Here is a 26,292-nt window from a genome sequence, read left to right as displayed (position 1 = left end):
CATACTGTAAGTTAGTGCATACCGCAAAATACGAGCTTCAAACAAATATACGAGTACATTTCGAACCTGCGATATAGCGTAGACTACAGTGATTCCTTCCAGTGATCCATGGTTAAGGTCTTATCGATGCAATATAGTAATGTTACTAATGTGGGCTTAATTAATGGTCGAACCTAAACGTATGTTCGCCATTTCACAAATTTTGCATGCAGTACCACTGACTTAAATTAAATACGGTTTTGTAGCTTTGCATGCCAATATGACTGGTAAGACCTTTATTTAATACAATAGCCAATCACAATCTCATAGCTATATTAGAATCAAAAACACAATTGCAAGCACAGCGATTAAGCTACATTACTGACTTTTTGTTTAAATAGCTGTGCAGAAAAGAACGTGGAGGAGTCAATTCGATCGATCAACATTGTTTTTGGTAAGCTACGCTACCTTCACCTTATTAATTATACTTAGAGGACTCGCACCGACTACGTAATAGAATTGACTATAATAAATTCATTCAACTCAGCGCTACATTTGCTAATATTGCATATTGCACTTTATAGCAAGGAATAATCTGTCGACTGGCAACTTTGGTACGATGATTCGTTTCTTACTGAACCACATCCAGGAATGGATAAAAGTCGATAGATACGTCGAGTTAGTTTATTAGCTTAAAATATATACTTTATGGTAGTTGATAGCGTTGTTATTTCGTACTGCAAAGTACTGTAGTACTGTATACGCATGAATACTTCATTATTGGGTAGTTTCTACTTTCGTAGTTTACAATAATTGTGGACAAGTTAGACATTTCCATTACAGTACCATGCATTTTAAAATATCACAAGTTATATCATTGACCTATTTTTTTATTCTTGATTAAAAGTATCACGCGGGTATTGTAATGTAATGAATATAATTATTATTTTACTGTGCTATCTGTCATCATATCCAATTAACAATACTAAAAGAATAGTTACTAAACAGTGTATGGTGTGTTTTTAATCATTTTCTATACAGTACCTTTTAACTTTTATAAAAGTACGCAAAAGTTTACTGCATAAGATATACTGATTGTCTTCATATAAAACCATTTAAATGATATCACTATGTGTTCCATAACAGGATGCAACCATAATGAAATCATTTTCTCTATTACAGTAACCATAGCGCTTTAATTACGTACAACTGCTTGTTGATAATTCGGTTCGTCTGCAAGTATCAGTTTGAAGTATTACGGGAAGAAACAATTGTCAGGCAATTCTTATCCAGTCCGCGTAATCCTCAAATTAGATTCATTCATGAGGTAAATTTATGAATGATGGTTTCGTTACAATTGGAACTTCATGACTTCTATACTGTAATATTTGTGGATAGCTAAAATAGATATTTATCATTAATGATGTAATTAAACTTTTTAAATGCTTTTAGATGATTGCTTTAACTTTTAGTTTTACATCTACTGAAATGACAGATTTATTATGATTATCAAAATTTAATTTCCTTTAACTTAATTAGACTAAGGAAGATTCCGTTAATAAAAAGAAAGTATCTGAATGTGATGACGAAAGAAAGAAAGAAACTAACGTAGCCAAATTGACAGATACAATAATATCTGTAAATAGCGAGATCAGAGACCAAAATTTAAATGACGATGAGAAAGACTTGCAATCAAATAATGATATTAGACTGATACCAGAAGAAAGTAAGTATAACGATAAGGTTTGGATTTAATGCCATGCAGCATTAGGTTTTATTACCTTGACATATCGTAAATTATATGATAAGGAAGATTGATACTAGTTATCATAAATTTTTTAGAGTTACTGAGGGTCTTTATTAGGGAATTAATGAATATAATTATAACTTTTCCGATCATGTAAGAAAACACTGAATAAAACATTAATTCTTTGCTTTTAACGTATGGGTATGTCGTATCCTCACATTTGATTCTAATATAACACATAGAAAAAATACCTACTACATCCATTACGAAGCCATCAATATTATATTAAGTTTACTTTCGGCCGAAATCTATAATCCAAAAACATCGTGCAATAGCCCGTTTCATAAAGTAATCATGGCTCAAAAGAGGTAAACTTTTACGAAAATTCGTGGGTATAAGAAGCTATAAACTGATAAACTCTCTATTGCCTGTTTTTATTATTGTAGTGTGCTTAAAATCTGCTTGCATTTCTACTTTTTAGCGTCGCTCAAAATGTTGTACGGTCTTTACTTGATAACTTTACTCAGCAAGTACCTCCGCCAAAGAAGATATCCTTGTATCTTAATACAGGATTATTTTACAACATTGGATCAGCTGTAGCCTGTACGTATGTGGTAAAGCGGTGCTAACCCGGTACTTTTAGTAAATTGTAATATGGTGAATATTTTATGTTCTTAGCTGGTCTTTGGTCGATGGTATCTAAGACAAATGCAATTCCTGAAGATAATCGCAAATCACCTTTGGGAGTACAGTCTTTGCTACTATTATTAGCTTTATCTAGCCATCATATACAAGATGAAGGAAAATTTAATCCTTTCAGGCATTCATTATTTCGGCTTGGAGCTAAGGAATCTGATGGTACAGTAGTTACATTTCATTCCTCTGTATTATCTCTTTTATTTAGGAATGCATAAAATTTAAAGTAACTTTGCTTATATATATATATTTCAGTTAATGTTGAGATCGAATCTGCACATTCTGATGACACTCCTTCCAGCTCTCCGCACGATTCATCATTCAATATGAGTCAACTGTACAATACTATATGCAAGTAATTTTAAATCTAAACCTTGAAGCCGGTGTTTTTAAGATATTATCTTCTACTAAATTTATGTGAATGACTTTTTAGAGAATTACATGCCGATGAAACGACCCTTTTGTTGTATTTATTATTACATCGAAATCCCAGTTTTGCTTCGTATGTGCTTTCACGCGTTGATATAGATTCTCTGGTAAGTGACGTTGTATTTGGATTACTACAAATTTCGGACAGTTGATTTTGTGTGATTTGTTTAAAGGTAATACCTATACTAAAGTTACTCTACGAAGCGGAGGAAAAGAATTCACATCACATCTATATGGCTTTAATTATACTACTTATTTTGAGCCAAGATAGTGGGTTTAACAATTCTATTCATATTCTGGTAACTTGCGAGTATATAACAATCATTAACTTTACGTTGTGATATCAATTATTTGAAGTATTGGAGAATTCATAAAGAATCATGTCTTTTACTATAGGATTTACGATCGGTAGCGTGGTTTACTGAAAGGTCTTTGAATGATATAACGCTTGGAGGACTGTTAGTTTTGATTGTAATTAGAACAATTCAGTTCAACATGGCAAAAATGAGAGTTAGTAAAGTTTCCAGTACAAGTGTAGAATATGCAACTGTACTGACTTGCATGGTATTTATGTAGGACAAGTACCTTCATACTAATTGCTTGGCTGCTTTGGCGAATATGTCCGCTCACTTTCGAGCTCTTCATCCATACGTTGCTCAGAGACTCTTAAGGTGATTGAGCTATTATTATTAGGTCATCTACAGTACGTGGCACCTTTAAAACAAAAAGATTTAACTGATACTTTTCTTTTTAATATACATTGTGGTTTTTAGTTTATACGGAATCCTTTCTAAGAAGCACGCTAAAGTTAGCGAAAAGATGAGACAGTACGCAAGCCAGCAAAAGAATGATAATAAATCACATGAAGAATCAGAATCAATTTTAGAAGAATATCAGGAATCTAGCGATTATGTAAGAAATATAAATTAATTACATTTATTATGTACAATTAAATATAATCATAATCATATAATTGATAATAGGCTGCAGATTTAGCAATCCTTGAAGAAGTCATCCGAATGGTTTTAGAAATCATTAACAGCTGTTTAACGCACTCCTTGAAATATAATCCACATCTAATTTACGCAATGCTACATCAAAAGGAATTATTCATTCAGTTCCGAACTCATCCTATATTTCAAGATATCATACAAAATATAGAAACGGTATAAAAAGATGTAACAGTTTTTGTTATTTTTAAATACTCATAGCGATATTCTTCGTAGGTTTTAACCTATTTTAATACGCGCTTGGAAGAAACGGGCGAATCAAACTTATCTGTAGAAACGGTATTTAGAGTTATTAATGAAGGGGCTCAGTTGTGGCCTGGTGATAGATTAAAGGTAACAGTTTTAAGCTATGAAAGTCGAAGATTATTCTTATCATTATTAGAGTGATACATTGCCAATGGATTTGGATAATTTTGTTATTGTGAATCTTTCCAGAAATTTCCTGATCTTCGTTTCAAATATGTCGAAGAGGACCGTCCTGAAGAATTTTTTATTCCTTATGTTTGGTCATTGGTGTATAATTCGTCCAATCTCTATTTCAATTCTGAAAGGATTAAATTATTTTAACAAAGAATTGTTACTTATAACGTATCACTACCTTGCCTTGACTGTTGCGATGATTCTAGAATGAGCTACTATTTTTTACGTTGCATTCTATGTTTGATATACTCGTAAGCATGGTAGTATCACTAGGGCTGATTATAATCGTAATTCTGAAGATTGTAATTATTCCCATTAGTACGTCAATAAAGACAATGCCGACAAAGTCAACTCTATTTGATATTCTAAAGAATTGAAGATCTACTTTCTAAACTTTCGTGCTCTGTAGACTATTATCAGCAATGTAACACAAGGAATAAATCTTTCGTCATTAGGATTTCGTTACATTTCTGAGTAATTTATGAGTACTTGATTACGTTCAACTGGTATCTTTATTCTATGCTTCATTTATTAAATAATAACAAAATCTTAGTTATATACAAAACGTAATTGAAGTAGCTATACCTAGTCAAACTCGATATCAAACTGACTATCTTCAATCCTCTTTATCTGTCCAATTGGTAGGTAACTCTGAAGTAGTTCTGGTGTTTCTGTCGAACACAGTCGTCATTATTACTATATAGATGATACTTTCTGTGATCTTTCAAAGAAATTGTTAATTATTTTGGTAACAGTATTACTACAGTATATTTATTCATCATGCATTAGCATTAGCTCATTTTACGCAGGTGTTTTCCCGTAGAGTATGGTCACACGTTACGATGTACAATTGCTTTCGGAAGTATTTCTTGGTAGATATCCGTTTTATACCCGCATAAAACAGTTATCACTATATTTGTAATATGCGATCATAAATGTTACGGTACATCACCCAACTAGTAGCTTTCTTGAAGTAGTTACATTAATGAAGTGTAGTAAGTCGCACTTTGCAGCAATCACAATTCTATCAAGTAGAGTGACCAGGAAGGTCATTGATTAAATTATAAATAACAATCTGTTGTAAGTTGTTGCAAATTTTCTTCAATTCTAAAAGGTCCAATTCTGTTTATTTCAGTGCATAGCTTACCAAAACAACGTAAAAATTTCTTTATTAATCTTACTGTTAAGAAGAATATTATAATGACTGTATCTAATAATTAGATTTCTTTCTTTTAACTCATATTCTATATATATTTTTATAATGCTTAACGTGGTCGTATTTCCATGTAATCAATAATTCTAGATTGCAGCATTATGCCAATCTAAATAGTTAAGTGCTGATTTACATCAATCGGTTGCTACTCTAAAAATATTTCAATGATATGTTTATGCCCATACAAGTATACACAACGTAGCATCGTAAAAAATTACGCAATTCTGGCCTTTACATATGTAGTTATTGCTGTTATATGAAGTATTTTTGTCATAACTAGTGTCATGAAAGGTAAATTGAACTCTTGAATTATTAAAATCCTGAGATATCTACAGTTATAATAAGTAATCAGATGATATTAATTTGGGTATCTAAATGAAAAGTAACGAAGATTAACGGGTGCAGTAGCAGCCGATGATATAACTAATCAAGCGAGTTCTAACTTAAAATGTGAAATTGGCGCCACGCCCTATACCATATCGCCATTCATTACTCATATTTGACCAGGCCTAGGCAATTAATAATTAACTGGTTAATCAGTTAATATCCCACACCTATACTTGATTTTGACAAGTGTTATATGGAAGAGTATCTCAGGTATCATACGTATGGTTATATTATGCGCGATTATCACATTGGATCTACTCATCGGGTTACCATGGTTTTGATTTCGTCATGCACTAAAGCTATCAATCGGTTCTTCCTTACAGTTAAATAATGAATAAATTTATGACGTATTACAATGGTACTGATAATGTGCATGTAACTGATCCATGAAGTTGTAATCAATTTGATTCCAGGGTGTGGAGTGACAGAAGTCAATAAACAGGTGGTTACGGCTGTATTACATAGCGTAATCTTGCCAAGGGCTTGTACTTATTTTAGTTTCACTGTTACCTTGATTTTTCATTGACAATATACCGACATTCTATCTCATATAACGAGGCTGAGAAGTTTTACTAATCAAATAGAATAAAAGTAAAATGTAGCATATTTTGATCTTGAAAATATTGATAACCGTGTTTTGTATGCCTATTTAATAATTTTGATCAAAATACGTATCATAGAAATCGAATCTTGATAGAAAGGGTTATGGAAAATAAAGTTACACCTTCAGTCCTATTTCTTCTATTGGCCTGTTACGTCGATGGAGCTTGGGCTTATTTAAAGTAAGGAACTGTAACAAACAAATAGCTATTATTAATGCGAAAAATAACATTTAGAAGACCACATTAATCTAAATTAATCGCACAAGAATGAAATTAAACCTACCGTATGGTCTTCAAACAATTTTCTGTTTAACTTTTGTAAATTTCATTAAACCTTAAAAATTCTAAATATACTGACATGAAGCATGGGTAAAAGTTCAAGCTTTAATTAATTCAATACATGTACTTAATGCCAATTATTTTCACAATGTAACAAAGTAAGCAATTTTAGAATGGGATTTTTGAGCTTTAATATTACTGTAGTTGCCATTGCGTCTATATTTACCCGGTACCTAGGCGCACGCTTAGTGTAGTATACTAAGTAAGATTTGCATGCGATAGTAAGAAAATTGAAGAAACTGAGAACTAAAATAGGAAGATGTTTTTAAGTTTTTTCTTGGATATAATTGCTTGATTTATCATTTTTTCTTATATTCTTCGTTCCTCAATCGAAGACCAGAATTCTTTTACGAATATAAACTACATGCTTAATTATTAGCAGCATTAACATTACTGTTATAACAGCATAAATTTAGTTAAACGGAAACATAGAATCTGCTGTGTGACCACACTAGTCATTTACTCGCTAACATCCAATGGTGGCAATACTTACTGCTACAAGATTCATTATTGAGATTGGACTGTGAATGAATAACGTATAATATCCGTAAGAAATACCTTACTCTTGTACATGTCCGTAATCTCTTTGGCGCGAATCTAATTTATCCCTTGTCGTCCCCTAACTCTAGCTGTCAATAGACGCCATCTACTCTCATCTATCTTGTTTTCGTTTCCTTCTAAAATATATAACACTACAAAATCTATTAGGGGTAGTAGCTAATTAATTAATATTAAAATTATAAGTGTGGTGCGTAAATGGAAGGTATGTAAACTGAAACACAATTTAAAATACTGCTTGAAGATTGAGTATACCTATTCAAAGATTTTTAGATCATTATTTAAACTGCCGATTATGCACCATATTTGATATCATCTTAGTCTTATACGACTGTTTTTTTTTCTCTAGCGTTGGTGGTATCATTGGTATTGCCATTGGCTGTTTCATTGTAATTATCGTTATCCCAGTTTTAATTTGTGTCTGCTGTGCAGGCGCGATAGGATGCGCTGCCGCTTCTACAGGCCCACCAACAACTGTTGCCGTCAGTAAGTCCTTCATATCAGATAATTATTCTGTATATGTTGCTTTAACAAAATTTTGAACCTACTGAAATTATTTAACATTAAAATTTTCTACTTTATATTCTAACATGACAATTTTTTACGCTGTATATCTGTAGTTCCGGCTACTCACACTACCACAACTGTAAACTATCCGCCAATGTATAATCCCGGAATGCAGACTGCACCGCAGAATTTCGGCATGGCCCAACCGATGGGTACGTTTCAACAGCCGCCGCCGCCACCCTATACTTCTACTTATATAAATCAACCCGCTAATACCGTTATTATCAGGTAAAATTAAATTAACGTAGAAATCTCAGATATTTCATTTTACAAGCAACACTAGTTAGTACGGTACCATTGATCACAACCCATGACTTTATATTATATTAGCAAACAGTTCAAAGCTTAAGATAATTGTATCTATATTTAGCTTATATATTGCCATTAAAGCAATATTCTTAGCTTACAAATTGTGTTCAGTAATAAATAGGCTACATTTAAATTTATTTTGTACGAGATGGGTATGATATAAGCACTAAAGAGTATGCTGTGCACCAAATTGTCATCATATTCACTTTATTTCTCATTCTATAGCAGTTAATTTTAAAATTTTATAGATTGGAGTTCACTGTATAGATATTATATCTGCTTTGATAGATATTTTACAGATGTAGAGACATTGATTCGGCCAATTAATGATACATAATACTTTAGCCTGATATTATACAGGAGTTTACCATCAGATGCATTTTAAGTGTTAGATTTCATAATTCGATTATATTTCTAGTAACAATTCATGTAATCGGTAAAATTTTTATCGTGGTTATGCAGATCTCATAAATTGAATAAGAATGCATTTTTATTAGAGAGCTATTCATTTAATTAGTCCAATGTATAAGTTCTGATATGGATCATGATATGGATCATTATGTGCTGTATAATACTTTAAAAATGTATAATTATGCAATTATAATTAAAATTACGATTGTCTTCAAATATGAGAATTTATATAGAAAGGTTTAATATGCGTGTGGAATATTAAAAAAAAGAAAACCATTATAGATTATTTAGTACTTGCAAGAATCTCACCAGTTATTGCAACATAAACGCTAATGTGTGCTTGGGTATATTGAATTAGACCCACAAAACTTTTTCAAAAGTAATGTAAAATATGGTACATTATTAATATACTCTACGCATATCAGGCATATTATGTCAATGTCATACGTATTTTAATTGGATGCTCTAAATTGTATTTACAAGAGTTCATGGTTCGATTCTTTGATACTGTACAATACACACTATACACATCTCAGTAAATGTAGAGGATAAGGTTTAAATAGATGTACAATCCATACTCACGAGACTAGTGTACGGTAATCTGTCCTCACAAACTAATACATCGAATACTGTAGTTATGTATATATACACTGAAATCGTATTTTATTCGGTACCATCTAGATTATTAGTGCGCTACCTGGATTTTATGGACTGTTAAATCCAGCTCTCCAATATATGTATAATATAGGGTAAACTGTATCTTTTCGATGTTAGTACTCATGTTAGGACCGTACTTCGATTCGGTTTTGATCCATCATTAGTACACGTATCGCCCAGATAGTTCAGCTCTTAAGTGATGCACATTCAAAAAGTGGTGATACTTATCATCCATGCTTACTATTAGCCTCGAAATCTCTTTGATATAGATAGTTAATACAAATCAAGCCCTCCGAATATCGGTAGTAAGCATACGTCCATGTTTTTTTTATTAATGTACACCCGTGGCCGTGAAGTTTCTTTCTGAATGAGGTGCGTCTAAAAGCGTACATATGTAGAAAGGAGTCAGTGCGAGGAGTGTTGGGTTTGGAGTAGAAAGAAATAAATGTTAAAGTTTATAAAATTCATTTTACTGTAAATAAAGGATACAATTATGACTATCTGAATTAGAAAATTTCTCTTGGATTCGATTCCTTACAAATCATGTTAATGATACAGTGAAAGAGCAGGTTAAGAGTTATTTATCAAACATTTGATATCAAATAATCGATTGTCTTTAACCTAGATAGTTGGGAAGATGCTACACTATATCATAGAATTTATTATTGACAACACATAGCTGAGTGTGTGCGATCAGCTAGTTAGGGTATATAGACCTGGTCCTGTAATATATTGGTTCTTGATTATATCGTTGTGAATAGGAATTCTATCGTACAGTATTATCTAGTACACTTTCCAGTTGCTACATGGTGATAATTATCTAATATGCATATATGAAAGTATCTATGAAAAGTTTAAAATTAACTTACATTAGTAATTATTCTATCATGCTATAACCATATGAAAATAAGAATGATCTTAGGTACTGCACCCTACTTCTACACGGTCATGCTTTTTAGAAGTTTAGCTCTTGTACCGCAGTCTAGTAGCAGAGTTATGATCAAAATATATAGACATAATATTATTGGAGATAATATGTTTATGCCTTTGAGGTATAATTTTATAGCAGATATGAAGCTTTACATGTAGGGATGGCTTCGAAAGATGCAGTAGGAAATAATTCTACTTTATCGATGTTATTCTTTAATTTTTTCGCTTATAGCTACCTGATATAGTATATCACAAAGTGTGTAGTGTTTACTTCTAAATACGGTACAGTCTATTTTTAGTAAAAGTATTAGTTTCACTAGACTGTAGCATAACTCTAAGACTGTAATATAACTCTAATCATGTACTGTATGATCAATATTCAACAATTTACTCCGTGGAAATATCTTGTACTCTAGCTAACTTACCGTAGCACTAGCTTAACATAGAAGTAACTTACTGTATTTTCATGAATCCTTCGCGCCTGTAAATAATTTCCTCCTACTGTGCTCCTAACATTATAAAAGCTATCTTCTTTCACCTATCTTGTTAGTTAGTTCTGGTGGTTACATGGTAAGCTTATACGCTTTACCTATTCTACACCACTATAGTTATTCAACTAGTCACGTCGTTACTCACACGATTATTCTCTTACACTAGCTCAATAAAGGTTACTCTTCCGTTAACTATTCTATTGTACTTATTGCGACTAATGCCGAACTCTCAACCTTCCGAAACATCACAAAGTGCATGCTTTTGTATTATACTTTTAGTCTAATTTAACTTTAATTCGTAATTAGAATTTGAGCTTATAACTTGTATATTTATCGGCTAGCCTTGATTGCTTTAAAATTTCGGAATATGCAATAGACAGTGGAGTACACTAATGTACAGTACCATACCACTTTGGGTTAAATAAAAATGAATTTTGCACAACGCAATAATCACATTTCACACGTCCCAATTTTTTAGTCTAGATATACAGTAGTAATAGATGAATAAGGAGTGGGGTATCGTAGATTTACGCTTTTGAAATTAAAGATACACTTATTAACTCAAAGCAAATAAAAAATTCATAGATCTCCAGAGCGGTGGGAGGCTAAAGCGTAAAGCTATAATTTATTGGAGCATATACCGGTTCATCAGAGATTACCGACAATAATCGCAACAGAATAGAGAACAGCACCATAATATGAGGTGTAAAATAAAACTTATCATATAAGGGCATAATTATATTATTTTACAGTTAATTAATTAAATATGTTTATATATACACAGTTGTGCGAGTTATTTTTTTGGTCTATATTTGTGACGAGAGTTTCTAAAAAAGAAAGGTACTCATCCTTATTGCATACTCTCTATATCGTATGTGGTTACTCCTCAGTATCGATGACCTTCTTACTATACGTCATTATTGTTGAATTTTTGACTTCACAACTAGAAGTTCTAGAACTTTGATCCGCGGTGCAAATACTGGTAGTGTACAATACGTGAACAACGAGTGTACATTACGGTAAATGGTGTCGTCAAAATTATATCATGCTATGTACCACGTTAATAAAGGCACATGTATTACTATAGATTTTACTAGTTTATAAAAATTGATTTAATTATCTGAATCTACTGTATGGTTATCATGTATTCAGAGGATGTTATATCGTTTTATCTTCTCACGTACATGAGGGCCATGGTGTAGCCAGTTTTAGTAAAATCTTGCAATAAGTTGTGTCTCTTCCAATTGCAGCAATTTGTTAGTATTATCTTCTCTTGTCATGAATGATTCATGATATTCTGTATTCTTATGAGTTATTTTTCAATTAATTAACCATGTAATAGAAATAATAAATTACCCAGATTCCTGTCGGTATAGCAGCCTTAATTATAAACGGCTTATTTCGAATTTTATGCCTGAAGACTATCATTGCTAACCACCCTCCAATGATACCAGAAGCCCATAGTAATAAAAGCAAGTTAAATTCTTTTACTTGTTTCCAATTGTATATTAGGGATACTTGATCAAACCAGAAAACTATAAAAGTAAAAAAATTGATGGCTAAAATAATGTGATAGATCCAGTCTTCCATAACACCGTATGTTGCATCTGATTAACCTGTATATTGTTACGTCGCGCGTTCTACAGTATATACATATATATATATATATATGTATATGTATACCGTATATACGCGTATACGTGTGCCTATACGTGCGATTGAGCAAAGTATAACTGTAGTGTAAACTTTTACAATACTAGCTAGTCGAACGCCCTACTCGCGTACCAGTTTTGAAAGTGAGTATAATATATTTCACAATCAGTAAATACGCGTATACATATATACCCGTATATATATTTTATAGCTTTGTATACTTAACTACCTACTTGACTGTGTACACCGCATATACGAGTCGTTTTGCATACAGGACTCTATTATGCCGCATGTATCGTTGTACAATAAGTACTGTCTTTAGTCCCAGCTATTTTGCAAGCCAGATATGAACTCATAGCATAATATTAAAGGGATATCGAGTAACCGGACCATGGTCCATAAGACAGTTAATCAAGTTGTAATGTGCTATATTTTACAGTCTATCTCAAGGATTAGAATCACACTTAGTACCAAAAATAAAGTTCTTAAGAGGCAAAGGAAGAACTATACAAAGTAACTTAGCAGAGGTTGCCAAGGGCGTGCCTATCAACGTAACGTTTGGACTATCCACTAGAGAGGTCTGTCAGGATCTCCAGTGGACACTTGTGCGAACTTGGGATACTGTCCAGTATTCAAATTTTGCTAATTCCTTCTATTACCATATACACTAAATGCAGGCGAATTGAGCGATGTAAGACTACCTTGTGAAAGTAGCTGCGCTAAAATAATACTGTATTGAAAACATTCGGTATATATAGTGTCTCATAGTAATCCTTCATATCGTACATCGCCATTTGTAATTTAATTGATTTGAAAGTCTTTGGGTCACAAGTTTTCTTCAAGTTTTTTAAGTGGTATACACTGTGCAGGCTCTACTAATTATTATTAATTTGCTGATTTGTTACAGCTATCGGCCTATCACACTATCATCGCAGTAGCAAAAACGAGTTCATTTAAAATTGCTGATTATTAGTTAAGAGTGCTTTATTGAGCCTTAATAACGTAATGATTTTCCATCCTTTCGCTGCAGTTGAAAAAGCGAGTTCATTTGTAGTTGCTAATTATTAGTTAAGATTGTTTTACTAAGCGTACAGTATATGATATAATGTAATTATGTTCAATCAAAGCGAAATTCTTCCGTGCACTAATCGATGGTCAAATAAATTAGAGAATAAAAGAAATCTACCGTTGTTACTGCATATGAGTATATCATCCGATCGTTTGATTTTGTGAACCTGCATGAATTCATGTGCAATTGATATTCTTTTCAATACAAAACAGTTCCCTACAGTGCTTTGGAAGTCTTGATAACACAGGTTTAGGATTTGTGTTTACCTTCCATGAATCAGTTAAGGTAACCGTTTCATTTAAACTACTAGTGCTAATCATTCTTTATCGTCATGGTTAAGTTGTACAATGCTATATAGTATACGCGTATATGTTTGTGGTAAGAATAGGCATCATGTTTGACGATAATTATAATTCTTAAAGTAATCCTTCCTATCAGATAATAAATAGATGGAGTCCTGTAATCTGCAATTTCCTAAATATACAGTTCTAATTCTTAAATATGCATTCTTGGAATATACCAATTGACAAATGCTCCTAGTCATAGAGCACCTGTCGCCCAAGATATTTTACAAGTTTCGATTAGCATTTGTTTAAGCATTATTAGGATAGAATTGATTTCGGGACTAAGTTTTACTATTTGTTATTCCTAGACCACTTACGGTATGTTGCCAAGATATGCTGAACGAAATTGCTACTATTAAATGACTAGTTGAAACAAGAGACATTGTATAAAGATCCTTTATTACACCTAAAGCCTAAGGTTTCAACCCGGATTTGCATTTTATAGCAGCTTAAGCCTTTGCTGAACAATGATGCATATCATTCCTCCTTTGAAGACGTTATATCATAAAGTTTATTTTAAGTTTCATATGTGTAAATAGTTCACGCTTCCATTAAGTGATGACATTGCGTAATTTTATATCTTAATAAAATTGAATTACATAATCCTTTACTTTTACTCTAAAGCTGCAGCTCCAGAAATAATTTCAATTAGCTCTCTGGTAATAACGGCTTGACGAGTTCTATTGTAAGTCAGAGTGAGGCTGTCGATCATTTCACCTACGTAAGAAAACGAAACTTTTTCAGTAGATGTTTCAGTTTATTTATAACGAAGAAATAGTTTACGTACCTGCATTCTTGCTAGCGTTATCCATAGCTGTCATACGTGCACTTTGTTCGCTTGCGGCGCCATCTTTCATAGCAGCGTATATTGAATTAGCTAAAGCAAATTCTTGATAACTTCTGACGACTTCGTGATCTACGTCGTCGTAGCTCAAAATCTTTTCGCTATTAGCTATTACATCAACAGAACGTAGAGGTTCTTTGATCGTTTCATAGGAAATGACGCTCCTATAAATAAGATATTGAATCATAAATAAGGGACGCTTACTTCTCGATAGTTAAATATCTGGGTTTGTAATTAGTATTCCGTGACATAAGAGATATTAACGAAGATTTACTAAATAAGCTACAACCTAAATTTGTTATAAAGCAGGTCAGCCGTTTCAAATTGAAAGTCGTTGTTAAGGATTTCTCTAGCAATATGTGCAGCTTCAATGAATTGGGGAGGTTTCCTTCCGTAGTCAGTGAAAACAAGCAGAAAGCGTGAGCGATGAAGGCGTTGAAGCTGAGCACGGGCTTTATCTCCAACCAGAATTAATTTAGTGTTGCTTTCTAAGAAGGGAGAATATGATATGTTAATTGCATTTTTAAATAAGTAGAGATTTCTGATAATTTACCAGGAGCTTCAGCTAAATCTGCTTTTATGGTACGGCAAATGCTACTGTGCACAGCGCCACAAAGACCACGGTCGGAACATAAAGCTATCATCATATGATTAGGTTTTTTTTCTTCACTATCCAATTCCATAGACTTGTAGAGTGCTGCAGCTCCTTCACCATAACTTCTGGCACTTTTAAGATCACGTTCGGCCCTGGCAAATTTGGCAGCTGAAACCATCTTCATTGATTTGGTGATTTTTTGAATATTTTTTACAGATCTCAGGCGCAGGGCAACTAGAAAATCATACAGTTATAATGAAATAAAAGTATAACGGAAATTATCCTTTTTACAACATTTGAATTATTAGACTGGACTAGTAATTATACAACAGACGAAGGAATCTAGTATAGCGAATTGAGAGGTTCATTAAAAAAAGAAGCGATTGTATAGACGTTTACTTTACGTGCATGAATACGGTGCAGTACCGTAGATCAAATTTGGTTCTCATGAAATCTAAAGCCGTATGATTTCACATACTATGTGGTCATATTGTATAATTTAGAGTAACGTCTTCACTATAATTATAGTATACGTCCTACAACTATGACGTAAATCGCATATGTGGGGCGGGTGTATGATGCCATACAGATTCAATTCGTATACGACTACTGGATGGAGTGTGATTTGCAAAAGTGCCGTTGAACGGCATTATTGAACCTTTAAAATGGAGATGATGAAATGCAAAATTATTTATATAATCAATATTATGCTAGCCACTTCTTCATTCACTGTCGTATATCTTAATCATTTTAAATATTATAGGATTATGTAGTGGCTATAATAGTATGTAATAAGCGAATTTTAGAGTATTATCACGACATAGGTTAATCACCAACCGTCTTTCAGGGTGGCCATATTGCGGATTCCAGATAATCTAAATATTATAAGGAAATCATTGAGAATTTAGCCTGGTAAAAATTAAATTTGAGTAACTTGGGTTAAAGTGTATGTTGGTTGTATTTTTAATACTATAGGTTAATTTCAACAGGGATAATTATCTGGCAGCTTACGATTCTGGGTGAAAGTTGATAACACGTCGTCTCAACAAATTGGTCGCCATTTTTCGCTGCTGGATCTACCGTGCTTTTAGCGGTGCGCATGCTCGCTACAGTACAACGCTGCTCAAGCGATCTAGGGCCCGGCACTGTACAGTACTTTATGTACAGTGTACAGTGTACTGTACTGTAAATTCCTTACAGCTGCCAGTTTAATTTTCAAGTGCAGTTGTAGTAAAGTACAGTGCGATGTACTGTACTGGTTCAGCGACAGGCCGACAGCTGCTGTAATCGTTGTCGTGGTTGTTACATGTTAGGCCGATCGGAAATGCACAAAGTGAAAGAAAAAACCATGCTTAGACAATTTCATATCATGGCATTATTATCGCATGATATAGAATTATCTAAAGCACGTTTTACTAACTTCAATAAGTGCAATTTCAAGTGATTACAGAGAGTAAACTTTAGATAAATACTCGGATGCCCGACAAAGGGACCTTACAGTGTACAGTACGCGCATCAGTACTGTACAGTCAAGCAGCAGACTGACGATGATGATGATCGGTTGCGTCACATGGATTCACGCGGGGATGGGTGGTATGGATTTAATTTTAGTCTATACATCTGTACGTCTGAGCACGTTACGATTCGATTTTATTTATTTATTTGTTGTTGAATAAATGATTTATTAGAGCTGACCCTACGTTAGTTGCATGCTTTGACAGTAAGTTTATGCATCATCTCGCTAGTCACTCAGCGAAATGAACCGCTTTTACGGTCAAAATGTGAAATGCATGCTCATAATGCTACTTTATATAGGTAATGTCAAGAAAAAGGTGCAAGTATGCAGTAGTACTAAGCCAAGTATGGCCGACATTACCGTACAGTATACTGTACTCAGCTTTGAACTTCGTTTGTACAGTACATGTACAGTACTGCTGCGTACTGTACTGTATAGTGTACACTGTACAGTACAGTACGTAGCTGATGGTACTGTAAAGTACTGTACACAGTACTGTGACTGTACTGTAGTGTACAGTACAACTGCGTACAGTGTACAGTACTGTACAGTACTGTACAGTACAGTACAGTATACAGTATACTGTAGTACTGTACGTCGCTGATGGTACTGTAAAGTACTTACTGCGACTATAGTGTCCAACTGCGTATAGTGTACTGTACTGTACTGTACGTCGCTGATGGTACTGTAAAGTACTGTACTGTGACTGTAGGGTACAACTGCGTACAGTTTACAGTACGTCGCTGATGGTACTGTAAAGTACATACTGTGACTGTACAGTACAGTGTACAGTACGTCGCTGATGGTACTGTACTGTACTATACTGTGACTGTATCGTATTTACGGCGCCTTCTCTCTAAATTCAAAATCTCATAACATTACAGTACTGTTCGGGTACGCAGTAGTAGAAAGCTCAAGCTGAAGTGGAGAGCAGACATGGAAAGTTGCAAAGTCAACGTTTGATTCTCTGATTATATTTTCAATTTGAATGTTGTCATGTCGAACACAAGTGTTTACCAGTTATTCTATCAACTCTGCGATATCTTTGCCGGCGATACCATCACTCAAGGTGTCACTTTACGTAAAGAACGTAGTAGCCACGACAGAAAAATCCTCAATAAGCAACTACTTGCGATCGCTTACCAACAATTGCTATTTGGAGGATTGAATAGCTGGGCCAATGGGGATCATGCTAACGAAAGCTTTCACCACAATTCATCAAATCACTGGCGTTTTATAGCGTATGGGATGTATTTAAGTTATGCTAAAAGACAACAAGATGCTGTAAAGTTGGATACATTACTAAATCAACTTTTAGACCGCGGTTAGTAATTTGGTTTATAAGTTTACGTACCTCAGTAAAACAATCTTCAGTAGGATAGCATGGATCTTGAGCTGATCTTCATTGAGTACATCAATGCAATTTCTACAATTGTTTCTTCGCATTTATGTGGCTACAGTAACTGACATCATAATTAATTAGTGACCATTGGTATAGCTCTCATATCTTAGTTAGCAAATAGAGTTATTGCTGTGAATAAATAGAATTACGAATATAGGTATGTAACTGATGCAAAAATTATAATTGTAGTAAAACGTTTAAGCGTATGCTTTTAAATAATGATACAGTACAGTATACTGCTTGAATATTACCATGAAAAAGGAAAATTCTTGTAGATTCAGAACCTGCAAAACCTTATGATACATATTATTTATTATCAAGAAGATTTGTTCTTTTTTTCTCATTGTGCCAGTAGGTGATACACAACAAATTCTTTCCTTTTTATTACTTATGGCCGGTAATACAATTGAATCCGACTTTGCTATGGAAGATTTCGGATCAAAGCAAAAGGTAAAAATATTCCTGCGTACCTTCATTATACAGTATCTATTAGTTTTATGAGGGTAGAATTAGAAACATACGTGGATGCGGATTACACGTATTCTGTTGCTCCTTTTTTAATCAGCGGTACAGTCGTCACTGTTTGTATAAATAAAAAAACAGAATAATGGATAATAAACGATAACTAGCCTCAACTTAGTGATTAGTCATGTAACTATTACTTCATATACCTAATTCAACGACCTTAACTTATGCTCTACAAGGTTACACAAAAGATTCCGACCGAGCCGAGATTATGCGGAACTCCTCTCCAATTAACGAATTGCAAGTTAGGGATATAACGTTATGAATAGCATTGTTTACTATTAGCTGTAGTTAGGAGATATTCTTTTTGTATACAGCACCTTTAGAATTCATTAATCGGTTGAATACCTAGCATTCTTAACTTAGCATGAATATTAAGTGTTAGTAGCTTGCTCTGTTGTACTGTATTAGACTACGAATATTCTACAGATATTAATATACACAGGAGCAGCGACTTTTAAAATCTTGAATGCTTTGTGAAGCGGTTGTTTCTTATTCAGCAGTGGTACTAAATTCCTCATTCTGCTTTTATAGTCAATTTTTTGCGCCAGATTATGATATAATATGTGATCCCAGCAAGTATCCTTTTCTTACGGTATTGTCGTAAGCTATTTTAATGAAACAAACTGAAATTATGGAAAAGATAGTTTTAACGCATATTCTTTTATTTAGAAATTTAACATGTTACCGAATAATCAATTTAAGCAACCGGTAATCCGTAGAACTTAGAATTTGTGATAATTATTTATTTTTATTCGTATGCTGCGTTAAAGATACTAGAAATAATATATATAATTAATAAATGTTTGTAACCAATACTTTGTCACTATACTGCTTATTATGACAGAAAACTTTCACTCAATTTACAGTAACTGCTTACTGAATGTTACTATACGGTATTTTTATTTTTTATAGAGCAACGTAGAATGGAATAAAGCTGGATCTAACCTTTTCGGAGGGATAGTTCACTCTAATGTCTATCACTTAAATGAACGTTTAAATTTTCCCAGGCTTTATCAAGATGAATATCAAAACTTGTAAGATTTAATATTTCGTATTTTTTCTGATTTTATATGAAATACTGAATATAGTACCCCAATGTAGTAATGCCGAAAGATATCTAGTTGCCCGAAAAAATGTAAGTTAAGCAAACTATTAATTATTAAATAAAGAAAACTTTCCAAGTAGCTAGCTGATATCATTCATGTCATGTTTGTTTCTCTAGCATAATAAAACTTCGAGTTCATCTTTACCGATCATGGTTGCAGATAGAACAAAAGAGTTAAACGAGAGCCATGAATCTTATCTCAACTGGGACGACACATTTATCGTTGGCGAAGCTCTCTGCAGCCATTATTATGAATGGGAAATTCGTGGAAGGTGCTGAATGATAGATTTTATTTATAATTTCTGTATATAATTAAATAGATAAAAGAAGGCTAACGATCAAAAATTGATTTACAGGAAATCATGTAGTCGAAAATTTTACATGTCTGAGTCAGGACATAATAGTCTGGAACTAGCACTGCTGAATAGACTAAAATATGCAACTAAGGCATTTAGATTAGATTGTCCAGCTACATATATGACGGAAGAACAGTTAGTTAAAGATGCTGTCAATGTTTTGCTTGGCATTCCTAGTAGAACATTTATGTTTCAAAACGATAAAAATGTAAATCATTCTCTCTAACAGTCAGTTTGTGGCATTTTAATTGATGTAAAGTAGTTCTAAAAATGTTATATCTTTAATCGTTTACTGAGATTATAGGCAGTCGGTAAATTTTATGTTCGGGCTGATGTCTACCTTTCCGGTAGAAGTTCTTCCAGTTTGGTTAAGCTTCTAAAAGAAATTGGTGATATAGGAACCTGTTATGTGCACTTACGAGATTTTATGAGATCAGGCACAAATACTGCTGGATTAGTTGTGAATGCTTTCGTAAAAGCTATAGATATATACTTGAATTATTATTCAGCAATCATAATTTCAGTAGCAGGCAAGCGACAAATATAATGTTAATATAATGTTTTCTTAGTCTGAAATTGGAATAATTTTCTAATAAAACATTGTACGTAATATCCCAAAATGCAGAACATCGACTCAAATCGCTTCAACAAGTATTGTACGTGATTCGACGAATTAGTGTGCAACTTCGGTAATAATTTTTACGATTTTGTGATTTTTCAGGTTTTAACTGCAGTTACGAATGACGGATTATATCAATTATAGTATTAGCTCTTATTATTTTCAAGCTGCTTTTTAATCGATTTCATTATTATAGACTATTGGCTGCTGTTTGCTTTGCACTGCACGGTCCACGTGAAGATAATGACCAAACAAGATTGTTAACGGTATACCCTTCCTACTGTACAGTATACAGTATATGACATTGCGTGATAGTCTTTATTTTTTTATAAAATGTGCGCTTACAAGTGCTTTACTGTTTGATGTACTTTTAGGGTGTCAAATTAATAGATACCATATATCACATGGCATTGGATGCAGAAGATACACATAATTATATGCTACTGGTCTATATCCTCGTTAATATCTGTCAGCCGTACCTTGAGTAAGGATCAGTAATGTTACACTTTATTGTATCTGAAATTGGAAGTTACGCGTATTATAGTACAGTATCCATCTATATCTCTAGTTATATTCGAAATTGGGTAACGAAAGGCCTTCATACGGATTACTACGACGAATTTGTTCTTGAAGTGGATTCTACTTACTTATCGGTTCAAGGTGATATGATGTGAATAATGATTATGTTAACTTGATTGATATTGAAATTAATGTTTATATTCTAATAATTTATTAGATCGATCGTTTTGGAATAATGGCTTTAAAATACGGAAAGGCATTATAGATGATACTGTACCAATTCTATCACATGATTGTTTGCAAGATATCCTTGTTTGTGGCAAGTCGTTATACTTACTACGGCAATGTTGTCCCAACGTAAGTCAAATTTTTAATAACTTTGTTTTGAGTATGTTATAATAAAACGCCTATTAATTACGTACCCTAGATGACTGTTTAGACAATATAGTGTGTTCAAATTATTAAGTGATTTCGAATTGTGCTACAGCATATAATTCTAGCGACTGATCCTCCTTTATTTAAATTCGTACTAAATGAGGAAGACATCAATACGGCTATGACTGCACTAATGGTACCTAGCTAACTTAAAGTTTTTTAAATAAGTTGAAATTTAAGTCCATAGATTTATGTTTATCTAAAGGATCTATTTTTATATTACAGGAGTATAAGGAAAAAATCCGAAATCTTCAAGAGTTTGAGGATAAGAAACGAAAAGAGGAGGTAAATTATCACATGATACATACAATTTATTCTCGATATGTTACTAACCGAAAATACCAAGATTATGAACAAAGAAAAGGTCAAGCGGGCCATATTACTGGAAGAGCAAGCTGTTATAGCTGAGAAGATTAAGAAAAGGAAACGTACGTATATGTATGTTAGTATTATCTACATTGTTACCAGTATAAAAAGTTGAGCTTCTTCCGTATGTATGCGGTTTGTGTCTGCGTACAGTGTACAATATATGGTAAAACAGTGGTCTGAGTACAGTAAAATTTCATATATTACTGCACGTACGATATTGGGGTACGATGGGATACGAATAAAATGCTTAAAAAATTACCGCAACAGAACAACCCCAAGCGTACGCATTTATATGTTTGAGTAAAATGGTGTATATAAATATTTAAATTTTAATTTGTTATGTCTGAAAGATTTACCACTGATAATATTATTTTAATAAAAGGAATGCAACTAGAAGAAAGGCGTTTGCTCCAAGCCTCGAAAGAGAATCAACTTAATCAGATTAAGCGACAAATAGAGGATCATCAACAGGTAACATGTTGTTGGTTATTATTTCCTTACAGAGATTTATTTATTTTTATCAATGAGCTCTCGAATGCACTGCTTAAGGGGTTACGATTTTTCAAAGTAATAAAGAATTTAAATATTGCAATTTAAAAAGAAACAAAAAATTAGGGTTACAGAAGAAATGTTATCGGAACAGCAAGAAATATCGGTTAATCAACAACACCAATTTACAACGGCTTCTATAGCGCCAAAGTTGAAAGACGACGTTAGGTATAAAGTTATAGATAGTGTACGAGTATATGATAACTTAATCGAAGTGTTTCATTAATTTAAAATTTGTACAATATCTCTAATTAAGGGAAGCGTTAGAGTCTCATTACGAAGAGTTGTCTTTGGAAGCTAGTAAAAGGGAGTTCTTGGCTCGATGGCAAAGCTCTCGATTTCAACTGCACGAAAAGAGAAAAAAATTTTATGACGATTCTATAGTGAAACTTCAGGGAGCTCTGCAAAGTTATGGTCATCAAGATAGTGCTACAGCAGACGTTGCTATGCATGACGGAATAATTAAAGAATCCTCCTCTAGTGTAAAGTCTCAGTATTCAGAAGAAGAAAGCTCTAGTATTCAAGACTTACGGGATTCTCCCGTTAATCCAGAATTAATATCTGTTGCAGTTAGTGATTACGAATCTCCGAATTCATATGCTAAGGATGCGATAACCAGTTCATTAAAACCTAAAAATAATAACTATGAGGCGCTCGTTACCAATAACGTGACTCCAGAAAATACCATCTCAAAAGCAGATACTATAATTAGGCCTTTAAAAAGTAATACCATCGAATTAAATGTGGAATCCGATGAACTTGATCAGATGAGGAGAACATCATCAAAAAATTCGGTTGTTTCTGGGAAGATTGCATTAATAGAAGATAAGGGGAAACCTTTATCCAATGGAGCGCAGGAAATAAAATCTCAAATTTCGAGCAAACAGCAATATTTACAAAATGATCCTGGCAATCAGGACCTGTTACGAACCAATAGCTATAGTCCACTTGAAATAGCTAAGAGTCTTTCAATTCAAAAAGAGGAAACGGTAGTAATCAATGATAGTTTTATGACAGATTGTCTAGGAAGTCTCCCTAACAATGCTGTGAATCAAAGCCGCATACTTGGCGATGACTGTATTAATAATTCTAACAATTCTATGCAATCAAATAGTGGTAAGTAGTGGATAGTTGTAACGGGTTTACTAACTATAGTTAATGCATACAGTAAATACGAGCAACTGTTATGTATTTCAGTAATTTTGTAACTTACTAGATAGCATAGAAAACAGTAGATTATCAATTAAATATTATGTAGATAAAAATTTTAAGTGAAAATTAGAGATCTTTTAGTAGTTCCCACAAAATACTTCATGTACATTTTATCATTAATTTCATTGAATTAACTGTAAAGTCAGCGCATTTTTTGTACTTTGAAGAATCTTTACTGAATGTGAAGTTAACAAAAAGAACAAGAGGGGAATTGACACTAGATAATAGAACAGGTTAATTCTAAGTCCATTATCAATCTATCTTTTATCAAAATATAACTAAGTACCTTGGCATTTATATTTCTGAAGCGGAAAATCCTAAATCTATTCCAACGTTGTCATTGGAAACAGTAATGAGAAAAGCCGTTGTTCCACAATTACGGCTACAGTAAGAATGCAAAATTTATTTATAGAAATTCTATTCGTAAATAATTCAAAATTTTGTTATTTTTAAGTTTTAATCGGTAATCATATATATATAAATTAGAATCTCGCTTGTTAACGATGCGGTACTCAGATACTTCAAGGATGACTTAGATATTTACCGGCATATTGAAATTTTAAGAAGTTTACTGTTAATGGCGGATTCAGAATTTTCAATGTCATTGACAAGCCAGTTATTTGACAAGGTTTAGTTTTATTGTTTTTTTTTATACTGTAATTGCTATTGATATGATAAAGTTAGTAAGATTTTTTATGTGTATACAATGTAATCAAGTTTTTACGGATTCTATTAGCTGGCTTCCGGTAAATCAGTGCACGTAATCTATACGGTTACTGAACTAACAGAAATTCTCAACACGGCCATATCGCAGTCTGGATTTAAGGAAATTGAATTGATCTCTCGAAATACAACCTTAGTGATGAAACCTATGACAGAAGTCTTCCAATCGACTTCTATTCATGCGTTAAATTTCTTAGATCTAAAGTATAAGGTGGAGATCTTTATGTCGTTGTTATTAAGCTTTTAACACACTCTAAGCTAATAATTAATCTCTGTGTTAGGTTCCTTGGCCTTGCAATATTATTATTACTGACTCTTGTTTAACAGTATACAGCAAGATTTGGTCTTTTTTACTACAACTCAAACGTGTTGCTTGGGCTTTAAGAGATTGCTGGTTAAGACTGAAGTGTGCCCTACATGGCAGACAAGTTGGAAGCTTTCAATATTCTCGATTACAACACTTTCGTTACGAAATGTTGCATTTTGTTAATGTTATACAAAGTTATTTTGAAAATCAAATAATCACTGTCTGCTGGGAAGAATTTAAACAGTGCGTTGCAAAGGTATATCAATAATATCAAAATGGGTTATTAGATGGATTTATGCTTAGCTACAATCTTATAATCTGACAGGCTCGTAACTTGGACGAATTATATAGTTATCATATGGAGTATCTAAAAAAGGGAGAGTACCGGTAAAGTTTCTGTTAATCATATTGTAGAGTTATTGCTGTTAATTGCAGGCTAATATTGTAACACTTAATGGGCTTTTCATCAGGTCATTACTAGGATCTAAAGCAAAACCGGTCATGCAAATCATTTCATCTATCTTTGGGGTTATTATCAATTTTCACTTTAATTTGACTATGGGTTCATGGATCGTTGATCTAAATGGAGAATTAATACATACCTCTTTTGTGAAACTGGAAGAGTTTTATGAAAGATTTAGAGAGTACTGCAAATTTTTGTTTCTAGGTAAGTGTATTGCAAGATGATGTTATGTACATTGTAAGCTAAATACGTAGGCACTGTAGCTATATTACGAAGTTTTAACCATTTCACTAATATAATCAAATGTCCTAAAACGACATTCGTAACATTTATCGCTTTCTATTATTGTAGTCGTTCATAAGCTCATCAGGCGCGGCTATCAAGCATATCTGGAGGATTTCGTACTGAGAATTAATTTTAACTCAATTTACTCAGGAGAAAATTCTATTTAAAATTCCGTTTCAAAAAGTAAACCACTTTAATAGTGTCGTAATGAATTGTAAATATTTCAGCTTTGCTTAAGAAATATCACCCGTTATGATAAGGTATATTCGATAAACCTATTTTTACTCTGTATTGGTAGAGATGTTTTGCAGTAAGAAGCCAAACATTATATTTAATTTGATTTATTATTGTAATGAATAGGTATTAAAATTGTTGTTACTAACTGATCAGAAACAGATTACACGTATACGTAGCACTGGTAGTGTTGAATTAAAAAGCAATATTTTTAGACGTACTTACTTGGTCATATACGCATATTTTGTTAGTACATTCATGCTGTATTTATTAGCAATTTATCGATTACTAAATTATAATTTTCTTTCGTATATTTTATATTTACATATGAGATTTTCATTATAATTAACTTATTTTTAGTTCATAATTATAATCATTATCTATTACTGGCCGTAATTTGTTAGCTGTATCGTTACTGTA

At 33.0% G+C, this 26,292-nt stretch overlaps 5 protein-coding genes across 5 annotated transcripts; 4 read left to right on the top strand and 1 right to left on the bottom strand.

Moving 5' to 3' along the window:
- Window positions 1–259: 259 nt before the first annotated feature.
- On the top strand, window positions 260–4,642 carry TRIADDRAFT_52367 (uncharacterized protein; the record flags this gene model as incomplete). Its single annotated transcript, XM_002108865.1, has 16 exons — window positions 260–266; window positions 381–433; window positions 1,220–1,306; window positions 1,519–1,705; window positions 1,998–2,094; window positions 2,208–2,329; window positions 2,405–2,584; window positions 2,678–2,777; window positions 2,856–2,958; window positions 3,025–3,150; window positions 3,248–3,361; window positions 3,428–3,522; window positions 3,625–3,763; window positions 3,835–4,017; window positions 4,078–4,194; window positions 4,601–4,642. The coding sequence occupies 16 exons, from the start codon at window positions 260–262 to the stop codon at window positions 4,640–4,642; spliced, it is 1,752 nt and encodes a 583-aa protein (XP_002108901.1).
- A 1,944-nt stretch (window positions 4,643–6,586) lies between these two features.
- Window positions 6,587–13,371, top strand: TRIADDRAFT_52366 (uncharacterized protein; the record flags this gene model as incomplete). The annotated part of the gene is made up of 8 exons (XM_002108864.1): window positions 6,587–6,663; window positions 7,730–7,866; window positions 8,001–8,175; window positions 10,779–10,824; window positions 11,530–11,585; window positions 11,693–11,764; window positions 12,838–12,976; window positions 13,306–13,371. The coding sequence occupies 8 exons, from the start codon at window positions 6,587–6,589 to the stop codon at window positions 13,369–13,371; spliced, it is 768 nt and encodes a 255-aa protein (XP_002108900.1).
- A 949-nt stretch (window positions 13,372–14,320) lies between these two features.
- On the bottom strand, window positions 14,321–16,106 carry TRIADDRAFT_63188 (expressed hypothetical protein; the record flags this gene model as incomplete). The annotated part of the gene is made up of 5 exons (XM_002108130.1): window positions 14,321–14,528; window positions 14,599–14,819; window positions 14,945–15,143; window positions 15,209–15,484; window positions 16,088–16,106. The coding sequence occupies 5 exons, from the start codon at window positions 16,104–16,106 to the stop codon at window positions 14,425–14,427; spliced, it is 819 nt and encodes a 272-aa protein (XP_002108166.1). The 3' UTR covers window positions 14,321–14,424.
- Window positions 16,107–17,762: 1,656 nt separating this feature from the next.
- On the top strand, window positions 17,763–20,704 carry TRIADDRAFT_52364 (uncharacterized protein; the record flags this gene model as incomplete). The annotated part of the gene is made up of 9 exons (XM_002108863.1): window positions 17,763–18,090; window positions 18,521–18,618; window positions 18,873–18,937; window positions 19,228–19,288; window positions 19,609–19,730; window positions 19,798–19,831; window positions 19,919–20,073; window positions 20,158–20,365; window positions 20,462–20,704. The coding sequence occupies 9 exons, from the start codon at window positions 17,763–17,765 to the stop codon at window positions 20,702–20,704; spliced, it is 1,314 nt and encodes a 437-aa protein (XP_002108899.1).
- Window positions 20,705–21,180: 476 nt separating this feature from the next.
- On the top strand, window positions 21,181–26,024 carry TRIADDRAFT_52363 (uncharacterized protein; the record flags this gene model as incomplete). The annotated part of the gene is made up of 15 exons (XM_002108862.1): window positions 21,181–21,260; window positions 21,345–21,436; window positions 21,513–21,652; window positions 21,783–21,866; window positions 21,956–22,015; window positions 22,077–22,158; window positions 22,482–22,570; window positions 22,701–22,816; window positions 22,905–23,764; window positions 24,169–24,247; window positions 24,347–24,488; window positions 24,865–25,146; window positions 25,216–25,277; window positions 25,361–25,557; window positions 25,999–26,024. The coding sequence occupies 15 exons, from the start codon at window positions 21,181–21,183 to the stop codon at window positions 26,022–26,024; spliced, it is 2,391 nt and encodes a 796-aa protein (XP_002108898.1).
- Window positions 26,025–26,292: the final 268 nt, after the last annotated feature.

The sequence above is a fragment of the Trichoplax adhaerens genome, genomic scaffold (assembly GCF_000150275.1).
Source record: "Trichoplax adhaerens TRIADscaffold_1 genomic scaffold, whole genome shotgun sequence".
Lineage (NCBI taxonomy): Eukaryota > Metazoa > Placozoa > Uniplacotomia > Trichoplacea > Trichoplacidae > Trichoplax > Trichoplax adhaerens.
Note: the sequence above shows the minus strand (reverse complement) of the source record. Positions and strands in the feature narration are given on the sequence as shown.